The following is a 14660-nucleotide window of genomic DNA, read 5'->3' as shown; positions in this document are numbered from 1 at the left end:
TTTTGTGAAAGTTGTGTTTAACTTTGAAGAAAAACAGTAAACCATGAATTAGTTTTTCCGAAACAGCATTTATAGAAAAAACAAGACTTTTATTTTGAAAATTTTTTACCTCAGCCCGTTCGCCTCTAGTAACTATGTGTACAGTACTGACTTGACCAATAAAGTGAATTAAGTGGAGGGAGAATCGTTTACACCATGAGGAGAGTCTCTACACACCATCTCCATGTCTAAAGTTGGCCTGAGGCAGAAACTGCTTTATCAGGATAGTTTGTCTCCTTCCACAATATGTTATGAAGGTTTTCCTGGACACCGGCAGACAGAGAAAACTCCTCATCCTGTACCTATTTATCTGGAATATTGCAGGTCAGTAGTACGGCGCCGGGGAAGCCGGGTTCAAATAGAATGGATATTGCTGTTATAAAAGCAGATTACGTTCATGATGTCAAGGTCACTTTGACAAATAAGAGCACCTTTATTTAAAAATAACTTGGACTTTTAACAACTATAGTCCAAACTGGCGTCGCAGCATTTACATTTTTTGAAATATTTTATTGTTGAGACTTTTTTTTCTTTACTTTTAAATGCCACATTATTAACTTTGAAAATACATCTAACGATAAACAGAAATGTACTAATTTTGTTTAGGGTAAACATTTAGAAGGCAAAACAGGTGTGCGTTGATACATTAGGAGGATCCCAAGTAGCATTAAACGTTCACCCACGTTGTCATGACAACGCAGGACAACGTTCACGGAACGTCAAAAGGACACAATTAAACAGCCGACAGACGTTGTCTGCGGACGTTTAGCGAGCGTTGGTTAGCTGTTCCAAGTTAACTGGCATCGTTCGCTAAATCTCAAAAGATCTGTAATGACTACCAAATCAAAAGTAACGATAAAAAAGAAAAAAATACTTATTTTACTATAATTGTATGTAAGAGGAGATATCAGTAAAAAAAAAAAAAAAAAAGAAAGAAAAGAATGGTGTAAAGCATCGATTTTAATTCAAAGGATGTAGAAATAAAAAAAAGATGAAATATATCAAGAAAACCCTCAGCGTTTTAAAACATGTAGTTGGTAAAAAAAAAAAAAAAAAAAAAAAAAAAAAACCTTTTCAACTTTGTTCCAGAAGCCCGATTCAGGTAGGCAACTTCTTTTAGGTTATATTGCACGAATATCACAGTTTAATCCTCTGTTGGCTCGCTCTCTCTCTCTCTCTCTCTCTCTCTCTCTCTCTCTCTCTCTTTGTCTACATATATATATATATGTATATATATATATATATATACTCCTGCAGCACTAGCAGAACATGTCAGCATCGGGCCGGGGGGCGGAGCCAATTACCGGGCCCCTAACGAATCACCGGGCCCCTTACGTGGAGTGAAACTGAAACTGTTGAGGGGGGTGAGTGTATTTAACATTAAATACACCCTTCTCAACAGGCGAGAGTGCATTTCTCTGTCTATAATCACATATTTCAATGACTTGAAACCATTCCTCCCTCCCTGGCACCTCCAGGCCCAGGCCCCCATCCGGCCCGGTTTGGGGGGCAGCAGCCCCCCCAACCCCCCATATAGCTCCGCGCCTGTCCTGCAGTCTCTGTGCAATGTTCGGGATGATCATGCCAGATGTCGCGGCTGGACAACGGGGAAGTTATGGTGGTGTCCTGTCAGGCTGTCAATTCTCGAAAGCACACACAAAAACTAGTCTCATAAAAGTACACTCAGGGTCAATGCGACCCCTCCGGACCGTGCACAGTGTAAAAAGCAGCTTCCAATGGACCCCGTCTCTTAAGACTACAGGAGGTTTAAGTTCTCCTTCAAAAAATGTCTAAATAAATGAAATGCACATCATGCATGAACGGAAGTGAGAAAATCGGACATGTAACCGTTCTTTGAATTGAGAGGGTATAGCTTTGAAAGGTGAGGAGTGTGGTATAGAAGTTTTGTAAAAGCATTTCAAAGCATTTAAAAAATTATCCATAAATATATTAAAGATACACAAACTGATTAAATTAAATCCAATCAAATAATATCCATAGTGAGGTCATGTTTAGAGTGAATGTTCAGGCAAAAGGTTTATTTTTGGATTATTTTCACAATCCTGGAACAAAGTTTGACTTTCAGATGACAATCATTGAACATCCTCTGAACACTTGCTTGTTAGCTGGGATGTTTAAAAACATTATTATTCAAAACACTGAAACTACAGTATATGAAGGATAGACTATGTTTAGCACTTGTAAGGCCCCATTAAATATTTTTAGCTGGCCTTTTAGTCTGCTGTTTTATCTTAATTGAATCCTTATTTAGGATCCTGCAAGATTATGCCTGTAGAGTATTTGATTAATTATGTGTATACCAAGATATAAGATGTCAATATTTGTTTTTCCTTGTTAGTTCACCTTTGCGTGTGCAAACATAAAATTCAACTAATTTATTCTTTCAACATATTTTGTAGAATCACTTTAAAATAACCAATGTTGAGGAAAAATGAATATTTTTAGTGTTTAATACAGTTAATCTTACGATATGTGAAAAAGGTATATTGAGCATGGTCATTTTGAACAAAATTCTTAATCATTAATTCTGGGAGCACAAGAGAATATAACGAGCCAGAATTTTATTTTTATTCTCTTAACACCAATTACCACAATAACAGCTTAGCTTTTATGTGTGTGTTTGTGTGTGATTTTTCATAATTTTTGTTTGTTCTTAATTAATGCTTGCTCCTAGCTGATTGTCCCCTACCTGAACATGGAGAGCACACAGTTCTCACAAATGAGTCCCTTCTAATAAATGAATTCCCTGATGGTACTGTGATCACATATGAGTGCAGACTTGGACATGTAAAAGCAAGTGGCACTGGGACATCGAACTGCATCGATGGGAAGTGGACCGAGCCAGATATCATCTGCAGGAGTGAGTCCTGTCTAACTTGCATTTTACATCTGACATCTAAAATGCTTTACCTGGTCATCTTGACTCTATGTAATCCTACACTGATGTCTACTGTTTATTTTGGTTATGTTGTTTTCCTTTATATCAAAGAGAAAGACTGTGGTCCCCTTGAAGCAAAACCACACATGATATTTGACACCAGCCAGAGTACTCTGTTTGGTGCATTATTAAAAGTAACCTGTGAGGAAGGGTATGTATGATTCCAAATATTTAAATTCCATTATTATCTGCTTAAATGTCATTGTGTTATCTCAGAAAATCAAGTATATGCCTTGGCATTAGACTCTTGCGTTTCTTTTGGTTATATTCACTAATTGAGTCTAATTGAGAGTTTAAACTCTGCCAATGTCCATTATGATGCTTTTATTGGGCAGCCTACAGCTCCTTCCTTTTGACTGACACCGCATTCAACCAATAATGTTATGAAGTGGCTTTTTCCGAGCCAATAATATCCAGAGAGCGACTTGAGCTCGTTTTGACATGCCTGTATTCTTTCTGGAATATTTCTAACTGGTCAACTCGGAAACTAAATCTAAACCCACCGATGTGTAGCCAACCCATGTCCTGTCATAAGGATATAAGGCATTTTGGGGTTTATTTTGACATGAATCCACCAGCTGCATGCGTAACCATACGTAATGTGTGCATCTTTGAGGTATTTTGATCAGTCTTGAAATCCACGAGTAGAATACTTTTTTCTACAGATTTATTGTATTTCCCATTCAATACATTCAACACTCAATGTGCATTTACAAGAGATAAAAATTAAAAATCTGGGTGAAGCAAAATTTTTCAATTTTCTTTGTGTTATCTACAAACTACTTACAGTTAGGCCCCACCCAACTAAAGCCAGACGCTAACAGCCAATCGTACCTCATTTGTTTTGCAAAAAACTTCATTCAGTTTATACATCATCCAAATCTACAAATTATTGATCTGGTCAACCGATCTCGCAATGCAATTTATCAATTTTTTGACGAGAAGTCTAGACACAGGAGAGCCCTCTTGTCCTGCAAGGACACACCCGGTGGGATTCACCCTGGATTTATTCACGATAACAGGATTTCTGCTGTTTGGAGCTTGTGGATTCCTGGATTATCGACAAATTTGTGACAGACTTCAATGGACTTTGGTTCACTGGAACAACCAAATTGATTTGGATGATTGGGAACTGAGATGTATTGGAGAGACTTTAGGGAAGATAGAAATTTATAATCTTCCCGACCTAAGACATTCTATTTCTGAATTGGCTTTCCCCGTGTGGCCTTGGAAGGGCTGCATATTTCTAATCTCCTTGAAGATATGTAAACACAACGCTCTTCCCTCCTCACCCCCTCCTGTATCCATGAAGTTGCGAAGCTGAGCGCTCCCAAGGACATTACTGGATAAACAACATCTTTATCGGACTCTGCCAGGAGGCTCAGTAACGTGGCTTAATGGCCCTTTGATGTCACCACCTTCACTCGTGTCTTTGTTTTGCCCTTTGTTTTGTCTGAATGTTGCCATTTGCCCTAATGTGTCCTTTCCTCTTTTTTTTTAGTTTATTAGTGAAATTGTGGAGTACACACTATTTAGATCAATATTATACAGTCCAGAAATGGAATCTGAATTAGAATAACTACGAACTTGGTATCCAGAAATACTTAACAGGAACAGTCACTGCTTAGTTTATGTTACTTTTAACCCAGAAAAGAAATGAGATCAGTCACTCTTTAGCTTATTTTATCAGAAACAGTAGAGTACTCACTATTTAGAAATGGAATTAGATACTTAGCAACCCTGAACAGGAGCACTTATTTTACATACTTTAGAACAACATTAGATTAGTTTTCTTTCCTCTTTTTTTCTTTCTGTTGGTTTATTGTGTTTGTATTTTCTTTTAACTCATGTAAAGCACTTTGAATTCCCTTGTTGCTGAAAATGTGCTATATAAATACAATTATCTTACCTTACCTTTCAACGAAATGCATATAATTCATTCCTCATACCATCCCTGTACAGATTGTTTCCTCAGAACAGTCAAATACAAGTTCAAGTGATCACAAATATATAAATAAAGCAATTTAATCATCTTTATCTGTTTTTTTAAAACAATCGTCAAAATGCAGATATATTTTCAAATCTTCTTATTTTATTATTATTTTTTGTATATTGCCACACTTAATGCAACTCGACAAAGGTGTGCTAGTTAACGAATTCAACATAAAAATAGACGAATATTACACAAGCCTTGTTTATGCACTTTACCTGAAGCTAATATTAATCACTTTTTTCATGGTTCATCAGATTTCTTCTTTGAAAAAGTGTGGACACTTTAGTAGCTGTTAAAAGGTGTAAGTTTGTGGAGATTACTTACCTGCAGCTTGGGCCAAAGTTCTGAAGTGGAAGGTGTCAGAGTCTTCCGCTTTAGTCAGCGTTAATCAACAGGGATACATCTTACATCGTTCGTCTTTAGGCCCACCCCAGGATGTTCATGTTTCCAGCAATCAAAACTCTCTGAGTTCAACCAAAAAATGCGAGTTTCAAAACTGAAAGTTTGAGAATTGCAACCTAAGATTTCTGATTTCTGACATTCGCAGATAAGTTTGTTTTGCAAAAACATTTTCACTTCATCAGACAAAAAAATTGTGATTTTAATAAAAAAAAAAAACTTTTTAAACAAAACATTTTTGTTTAAAAAAAATCATTACAATCCAAAAGCTTTTACCACAATTGCATGTTTTTAATTGAGATTAGATTTTGCTTGATTAAATAATTGTGAAGCAAATTTACCAACTTTCTCCCTTATTTTCAGGGGTGAATCATAGGTACCATGGATGGCTGTGCATATATACTGTACAATTTTATTTTAGAACGAAACAAAACTTTCTCTTTTATATTAAAGGATTATATAACCAGTGTTATTTTGGGAAAACACCTACAGCGTACTTAAAAGGGTGCAGGGGGTTGTTTGGACCCTGTCTCCAAAGTATGAGTCAATGTTGAAAGAGTAAATAGTAAATATATAATAAGTAGCATAATTTTAATTATTAAATCTTACTGGCAAGCTAAACTTTTTTTATGGTTTATGACTTATTTTGTCTTTATGCAGTTACTGGATCAGTGGATCGAGCTACAGACAATGTTTGGACACAGGGTGGCTTGGAAGGGGAGACTGTATCCGTAAGTGTTTGAATTCTCTTTTTTTAAACACAGTTGGCCAAAGCATTGTGTACCTGAAACAGAAATTCTCTTTTTCTAATTTTCTCAGTTGTTACTTGTCCCATCCCGACTAAAGTGGAAAATGGTGAACATTCTTGGAGTAGGGACGATAAACCAGAATATCAACAAACGATACATTTCTCATGTAACACAGGATACACATTGAATGGGAATAAAACGATTAGGTGTACTACAACTGGCGAATATGATTCTGAGCCTCCACAATGCAACGGTGAGTTATTGTGCTTTATTTCAGGCTTCACAGAAGATTGGTTAGCTGAGACAATATACAAACCGTTTGCAAATACATTTGTGAATAACTTAAATCGTCTTTCAACCACTTGTAAAATAGCACATTGTCCAGTCTACATTAAAGAAACAATCTTACTTTTATTCATGCATTGAAATGGTAAAAGATGAGAAATTAGAATCTTATATTGCAATATTTTTAAAAAATGTGCCACAATAATAAAACGATACTGGAACTTGCAAATCAGTGTGTAAACAATACCAGCAAAATCCCAGCATTGTTTATTATATAAAAAAGTTATCAACTCTTACTTACTATTATTAACTATTATTATCAACTATAAGAGGATAAATTAGAATCCTTCATTACATACAAAAATGGGTTACAGTAATAAAACAATGGTGTAATTTGTGTTTGTGTTGTACAGTGGGGAAAATAAGTATTTAGTCAGTCACTAATTGTGCAAGTTCTCCCACTTAAAAAGATGAGAGAGGCCTGTAATTGACATCATAGGTAGACCTCAACTATGAGGGACAAAATGTGAAAAAAAAATTGAGAAAATCATTTTGTCTGACTTTTGAAGAATTTATTTGCAAATAATGGTGGAAAATAAGTATTTGGTCAATAACAAAAGTTCATCTCAATACTTTGTTGTATATCCTTTGTTGGCAATGACAGAGGTCAAACGTTTTCTGTAAGTCTTCACAAGGTTGGCACACACTGTTGCTGGTATGTTGGCCCATTCCTCCATGCAGATCTCCTCTAGAGCAGTGATGTTTTGGGGCTGTTTCACGGACTGTTTCACGGACTTTCAACTCCCTCCAAAGGTTTTCGATGGGGTTGAGATCGGGAGACTGGCTAGGCCACTCCAGGACTTTGAAATGTTTCTTACGAAGCCACTCCTTTGTTGCCCTGGCAGTGTGCTTGGGATCATTGTCATGCTGAAAGACCCAGCCACGTTTCATCTTCATTGCCCTTGCTGATGGAAAGAGGTTTTCACCCAAAATCTCACAATACATGGCCCCATTCATTCTTTCATGTACACGGACCAGTCGTCCTGGTCCCTTTGCAGAGAAACAGCCCCAAAGCATGATGTTGCCACCCCCATGCTTCACAGTTGGTATGGTGTTCTTTGGATGCAACTCCGCATTCACTTTCCTCCAAACACGACGAGTTGTGTTTTTACCAAATAGTTCTACTTTGGTTTCATCTGACCATATGACATTCTCCCAATACTCTTCTGGAACATCCAAATGCTCTCTAGCAAACTTCAGACGTGCCTGGATATGGACTGGCTTAAGCAGGGGGACACGTCTGGCACTGCAAGATCTGAGTCCCTGGCGTCGTAGTGTGTTGCTGATGGTAGCCTTTGTAACATTGGTCCCAGCTTTCTGCAGGTCATTCACTAGATCCCCCCTTGTGGTTCTTGGATTTTTTCTCACCGTTCTTGTGATCATTTTGACCCCACGGGCTGAGATCTTGCGTGGAGCCCCAGATCGAGGGAGATTAGTAGTGGTCTTGTAGGTCTTCCATTTTCTGATTATTGCTCCCACAGAAGATTTCTTCACACCAAGCTGCTTGCCTATTGCAGATTCAGTCTTCCCAGCCTGGTGCAGGTCTACAATTCGGTTTCTGGTGTCCTTCCACAGCTCTTTCGTCTTCACCATAGTGGAGTTTGGAGTGTGACTGTTTGAGGTTGTGGACAGGTGTTTTTTATACTGTTAACGACTTCAAACAGGTGCCATTAATACAGGTAATGAGTGGGGGAAAGAGGAGCCTCTTAAAAAAGAAGTTACAGGTCTGTGACAGCCAGAAATCTTGCTTGTTTGTAGGTGACCAAATACTTATTTTCCACCATTATTTGCAAATAAATTCTTTAAAAGTCAGACAAAATGATTTTCTCAAATTTTTTTTCACATTTTGTCTCTCATAGTTGAGGTCTACCTATGATGTCAATTACAGGCCTCTCTCATCTTTTTAAGTGGGAGAACTTGCACAATTGGTGACTGACTAAATACTTATTTTCCCCACTGTATAAAAGACACCATTTTAAGCCTTTCCCAGTTTGTTTACTTGCAGCCTACACAAATGGTTAAATCGTGGCAGTACAGAATAATGTTTATTCCCCTGAAATCCTTAGTTTGGCTTGTAATATCTCCTGGGTTGTTGCTTTTTTTTTTTTTTTTTTTTTACAAGCATTAAAGGTGTATCACAAGACCATCTCTGTTGGCTTTTTCCTGTTGCATGCAATTGCTTAACTAATATGAAATCTTAATTTAGTTTGTCTTTAAGCTGAAGAAAGTGTACCGGTACAGATTTTACAGCAGAATCTTCTGTAGGATCACCATATAAACCTAGTACAATAACCTGGCTTTTATGTATAAGCGCTAAAGGATCAGACCATTCTCTTCTATTTGCCCTTTTATGCCTGTGCTTATCCACTGTGGGTTCTTTACTATCTGAATCATCCATTCACTCCTAAACCACTTCAGAGTACCTTACCTAAAATGTACTTAACACTAAACTGTTGGTCACTTGTCAAAATGTGTCTTGCTAACATATCATCTAAGGGAAGTATAGCAGTTTTAAGTAAGAGATTGCCACATAAATAGATGTGTCATGTGAATTAAACTCCATGCTACATGCTGCATAACTGTCAGTTGTAAATAAGGCACTGGGTGCCTTTAAAACTCAACTTAAAACCCACCTGTTTAGACTTGCTTATTTTTAAATTAGGGTTAGAGTCCCAGTTAAACTACGTTTAACTAAAGTCCTATGGGGTTTAGAGTCCCAGTTGACGGCATTTCGACTAAAAGCCTAGAGGTTGGAGTCCTTGTCAAACGGCATTTTTGACTAAAGTCCCAGAGGGTTAGAATCCCAGTTAAACGCCGTTTAACTGAAGTCCTAAAAGGGGTGCGGGTTTTAATGTTTTTATCTTTTTAAATCTTTTTTTTTTCAAAATCTCTTTCTCTTTCCTACTGTTTATTCAATGTCACATGCTGTTTTTTTATTATGTAAATCACTTTGAAATGCCTTGCTGCTGAAATGTGCTATACAAATAAAATTTGATTGATTGACTAACTGACTGACTGATTGATTGATTGATTGATTGATTGATTGATTGATTGATTGAACATCTGCTGTACATGTCAAATAGCTTTGTGCTCCAGATCTAGTCTGTATCAGAGTACAGAAGATACACTGCTCAAAAAAATAAAGGGAACACTCAAATAACACATCCTAGATCTGAATGAATGAAATATTCTCATTGAATACTTTGTTATGTACAAAGTTGAATGTGCTGACAACAAAATCACACAAAAATCATCAATGGAAATCAAATTTAACCAATGGAGGCCTGGATTTGGAGCCACACACAAAATTAAAGTGAAATGTTCCCTTTATTTTTTTGAGCAGCATATTTATTCAGGATGATCTCAGCAGACTTCTTTATTCATAGAAGTGACCAAAGAAAGGAAATTTACAACAAAAATTATTTCATTTCCTCCAGCAACAAAAGAACAAGGAATAGAATATGTAAGAAAAATATTTTTGGCATAGTTTCATATTCATATATTGTACTTTGTGACACATTCACAAAAGGATAATATGTATTTATATAAAGTTCTATGAAAAAGTATTTGCCATCTTTTATAGATTTCTTTACAGTGCCTAAATATTTAGGAAAATCAAATCCCTTTTAAAATCAGACATAGACAAAAAGGTAAACATAATTTTTTTTTCTTACCATGATGATTTTATTTAAGGAAAAAACTGTCTGGAACAGCCTTGCCCTATGGGAGAAAGTAATTGCTTGCCTTGTGAAATACCATATAACATTATTTTAAATGTCACTCATTGAAGTCTTGATTACTGCCAAGACCTGTAAAATCAAGAAATCAGTAAAAATAAACTGCCTGACAACATGAAGTAGGCTAAAAAGACTTAGGTGAAAACATTTTGAACCTGAAACTACAATGTTCTCTTTCTAATTTTTGCAGTTGTTACTTGTTCCAAACCAGCCAAAGTGGAAAATGGTGAACATTCTTGGAGTAGTGACGATAAACCAGAATATCTACAAAAGATAAATTTCTCATGTAATACAGGATATACATTGATTGGGAGTGAAACCATGAAGTGTACTTCAACTGGCGAATATGATTATGGGCCACCACAATGCATCGGTAAGTTATTGTGCTTTATTTCAGGCTTCACAGAAGATTGGTTAGCTGAGACAATATACAAACAGTTTGCAAATACATTTGTGAATAACTTAAACCATCTTTCAACCACTTGTAAAATAGCACATTGTCCAGTCTACATTAAAGCAACAATCTTACTGTTATTCGTGCATTAAAATTGTAAAAGAGGAGAAATTAGAATCTTATATTACAATATTTTTAAAAATGTGCCATAATAATAAAACTATACTGGGATTTGTTGTTGTATATAAGGTACAACAACAAATCCCTATTGCAAATCAGTGTATAAACAATACTAGCAAAATCCCAGCATTGTTTATTATATAAAAGAGTTATCAAATATTTCAGAGGCTTTCAGGCTCCAGTTGAGCACAATGAGAGCCACTTACATCAAATGGAGGAAACATAGAATGTGGTGAAGGTTCTCAGAAGTAGCGAGCTGACAATTTTGCATACACTCTCCACCAACCACTGTGGCCAGTGGAGAACATTTTAAATTTTCATTCCTGAATCTTCAAAAATGAGTCCTCATAGAGGGATTATAGAGATGCTGGTACAGACCAACCTGCTCTGCAACAGCACCGTACGGTTTGAGTGGAAAATGGTGTGTGCAGAGTCATCCTCATAAAAATTTGAAGGTCCACAACTTGGAGCCACAACAGTGCTCAAGGCAAATGCGTATTGGACACCCAATTCAAATCATCAACAATAAAACCTAGCTTAAGAGAGATCTAAAAGTAGAGGAGCGATCACATAGGGACGGAAATGGCTGACATGATCTGATGTTATTTAGATAGGTTGACAAAATTAATAACATTAACTATGAAAACCTACAATCACTACATGAGTCTTCATGAAGGGGCTGGCACTCTTTTTGGCGGACAGAGCACCTCCCTTTGATAATGGTAGATGAAATGCTGCTCAATTACAAGATTTTTATTTCCTCCTAGCTTATTGTCCCATGCCTGAAGGTGGAAAGAACATGGTTCTCACTGATGAATCCCTCCTAAGAAAGGATTTCCCAGATGGTACCAAGCTCACATATAAGTGCAGCAACGGATATGAAAAAGAAAGTGGCTCTGAGATCATAACCTGCATTGGTGGGAATTGGACTGAGCCGGATCTAATCTGCAAGGGTGAGTCTTGATGTTGCACACACACATGAAAAAAAGTGGCTTGTAAAATGTTTATGTGGGCAATGAAAAGTTTTCTCCACCAGCCTATATGACCAGTGTAAAAAAAGAATATATATATATATATATATATATATATATATATATATATATATATATATATATATATATTTCCATCCCTGATTCTTTATGACTCCTCAGTAAAGGATCATAGAAATGCTGGTAAAGATCAACCTGCTCTATAACACCATCGTAATGGTGTATGCAGAACGATCCCCAAACATATTTGTAGGTGATCAAGCAGGCGCACACTTGGCCCCAGTTCAAATTGTCAACAATAAACCTAGCTTTAGAGAGAACTGAAAGTGGAGGAGTGATCACATATGGAAGGAAATGGCTGACAACGTGATCTGAAGTTATTTAGTTGAAAAAATGAATAACAATAAGTATGAAAATCTACGATTACTACACAAGTCTTCATGGGGGCTTGGTGGTCTTGTTGGCAGGCCGGAGCGACCATGTTGGATAATGGCAGGTGAAATGCTGCTAAATTACAAGGCTCATGCAAGATTTTTATTTCCTCCTAGCTTATTGCCGCATACCTAAAGGTGGAGAGAACTTGGTTCTCACTGATGAATCCCTCCTAAAAGAGCATTTCCCAGATGGAACCGAGGTCATATATAAGTGCAGCAATGGATTTGAAAAAGAAAGTGGCTCTGAGAACATAACCTGCATTGATGGGAATTGGACTGAGCCAGATCTAATCTGCAAGAGTGAGTCCTGTCTAACTTACATATTAAAGTTACTTTACCCTAAACTGCTGGTAATTTGTCAAAATGTGTTTTGCTAACATATCTAATTGGAGATTTGCGGTTTGAAATAGGAGATTGCAACATTGATGATTACCGTATTTTCCGCACTATAAGGTCGGTTGGTCTGTGTTACCCAGGCGATTTCTTAGGTCTCCCACTAGGACCTACCTTTTCCGTTTTCTAACGAGCTGTAGTCCAATCAGCGATTTCTTAGGTCTCCACTGGGACCTACCTTTTCCGTTTTCTTAATGTCGTTGTGTTTTGTTTTTGTTAATGTTGTTGTGTTTTCGTGAAGGTTGTAGTGATTTCGTTAATGTTGTTGTGTTTTTGTTAATGTTGTTGTGTTTTTGTTAATGTTGTCATGTTTTCGTTAATGTTGTAGTGATTTTGTAATTTGTAATTATGCTTCGTTAAAGTTGTTGTGCTTTGCACCTCAGGGCCACCGTACAGATGGGCACAATAGCGCAACACCAACACCGTGAGTGAAACAATGACTGCGGCAGCCTACTATATAAAGTACTCGGACCACTTCATTATTATTATACGTCCACATTTGTAGAGCATGGAACAAATCGCGTCCCCCATAGGTGGAACCTGGCTTGGGACGGTGGCAACCTGTATAAGGGTATATTTTATGCACCTTATAATGCAGTGCGCTTTATATATGAAAAAGTTTTAAAATAGGCCATGGACCTTACCAAGCTCCGCCCAGAAACGCCCCCTAAAATCCCACGTGGCTGTGTAAGTCGGGCATTCATGGTTTTGAGGGTTACTTTTGAAATCAGTGATTTCTGTTGTTTGCAAACAAAAACAGAACAGGATGAGTGTGCCTAGGCCTGACACACTGTACTCAGTGCTAGCGTGGCTAACACGATTACAGTTTAGTAAAAAGCCTTTTCAGGTAAAATAAAATCTTTAATGCATGTCTGATACGGTACACATTGCATATTGATTCAGCTAACATAAGACTGTGCAGACAGGCTTCAAGGTGTAGAAGTTGTATCGGTACTGCCATTATGCTGTACTTAGCTAAAAGGTTTTCATAATGGATGTATTAATTATTGACTTTCTTTTTGTTGTTCACTAAACACAAAGAAAGCAAAGCAATAATACTTACACCAGCACACACTCCTTTGTTCTTATTGATCCTACGACGGTTGAGCTGCAAATGCGGTCGTCCACAAGCTTTGATCCAAGCAAGGCTTTCCGTTTCAGATTTTGGAAATCTGTGAATTTTAGTTCCACAAATACGATCAGGATACCTGACATTGCCTGTACAGATACCCCACTGACAGTGGAGAACCATTCTTTTTCGAGTCCTGACGCAAAAACTTTATGCCGGTCTGCTAGTCCACAATGTACATTAGCATGTGTTTACTACTGTGGCTTGTGTTTGTGAGACGGTCACGCACGTGGTAGCTGCGCTGTGACGTGAAATGGGCATTAGCCAATGAAACGCGGCCCCTATGGTAAGGTCCATTCATTCAAGGTGCGCCTTATAGTGCGGAAAAAAGGTACTATGAACGAACGAAATCTATAAGCAAATGGATGGTGCATGAATATCAGTTGTAGATAATGTCTATTGTACATGCCAAATTAATATTAGCTGCATGTTGCATGTCTAGAATATTTCAAAATGCAGAAGAAATGTACTCCGGATGATTGCAGCTGAATCCTTTGTTAAAGGATAAATCACAGAAGGCAAAATTGCAACCAAAAGTATTTCATCTGCTCCTGCAACAAAACAATGTGTAGAATATGAAACAAGAATAGTTTGGCACAGTTTCACATTTTTACTGTACTTTGTGATGAGGATATTTCTATAAAAGTTTATTAAAAAGAATGTGTCCCCTTTAGAGACTTCCTTACCACACCACAATATTGAGTCGGGTTGTGGGGATAGCAGCCTCTGTACGGAGTCCCAGATTTCCCTCTACCCAGAAACCTGGACAAGCTCCTCTGGCGGAATTCCAAGGCGTTCCCAGGCCTGCCAAGAGATATAGATATAGTCCCTCCGCATGTCTGGATTCTTCCTGTGGTTCTCCACTGAGTAAGAAGTCTCTGTAGCACCTCACCAGGGAGGCATCCAGGAGGCATCTTAAC

The 14660-nt window shown here is 37.4% G+C and overlaps 1 protein-coding gene across 1 annotated transcript in view; it reads left to right on the top strand.

The window, feature by feature from the left end:
* Positions 1-11808, top strand: part of LOC106905237 (complement factor H-like) — a 36000-nt gene extending 24192 nt beyond the window's left edge. The window contains exons 7-10 of the mRNA XM_088005790.1: positions 3050-3149; positions 6051-6121; positions 6210-6392; positions 11563-11808. Coding sequence (XP_087861916.1) covers positions 3050-3149; positions 6051-6121; positions 6210-6392; positions 11563-11759 — 551 coding nt within the window. The 3' untranslated portion in view covers positions 11760-11808. The remainder of the gene's footprint in view (positions 1-3049; positions 3150-6050; positions 6122-6209; positions 6393-11562) is intronic.
* Positions 11809-14660: the final 2852 nt, after the last annotated feature.

The sequence above is a fragment of the Poecilia mexicana genome, unplaced genomic scaffold, assembly GCF_051168715.1.
Source record: "Poecilia mexicana isolate PSO_F unplaced genomic scaffold, ASM5116871v1 scaffold_5, whole genome shotgun sequence".
Lineage (NCBI taxonomy): Eukaryota > Metazoa > Chordata > Actinopteri > Cyprinodontiformes > Poeciliidae > Poecilia > Poecilia mexicana.
The sequence above is the reverse complement of the archived record's forward strand: the minus strand, read 5'-3'. Positions and strand labels throughout refer to the sequence as shown.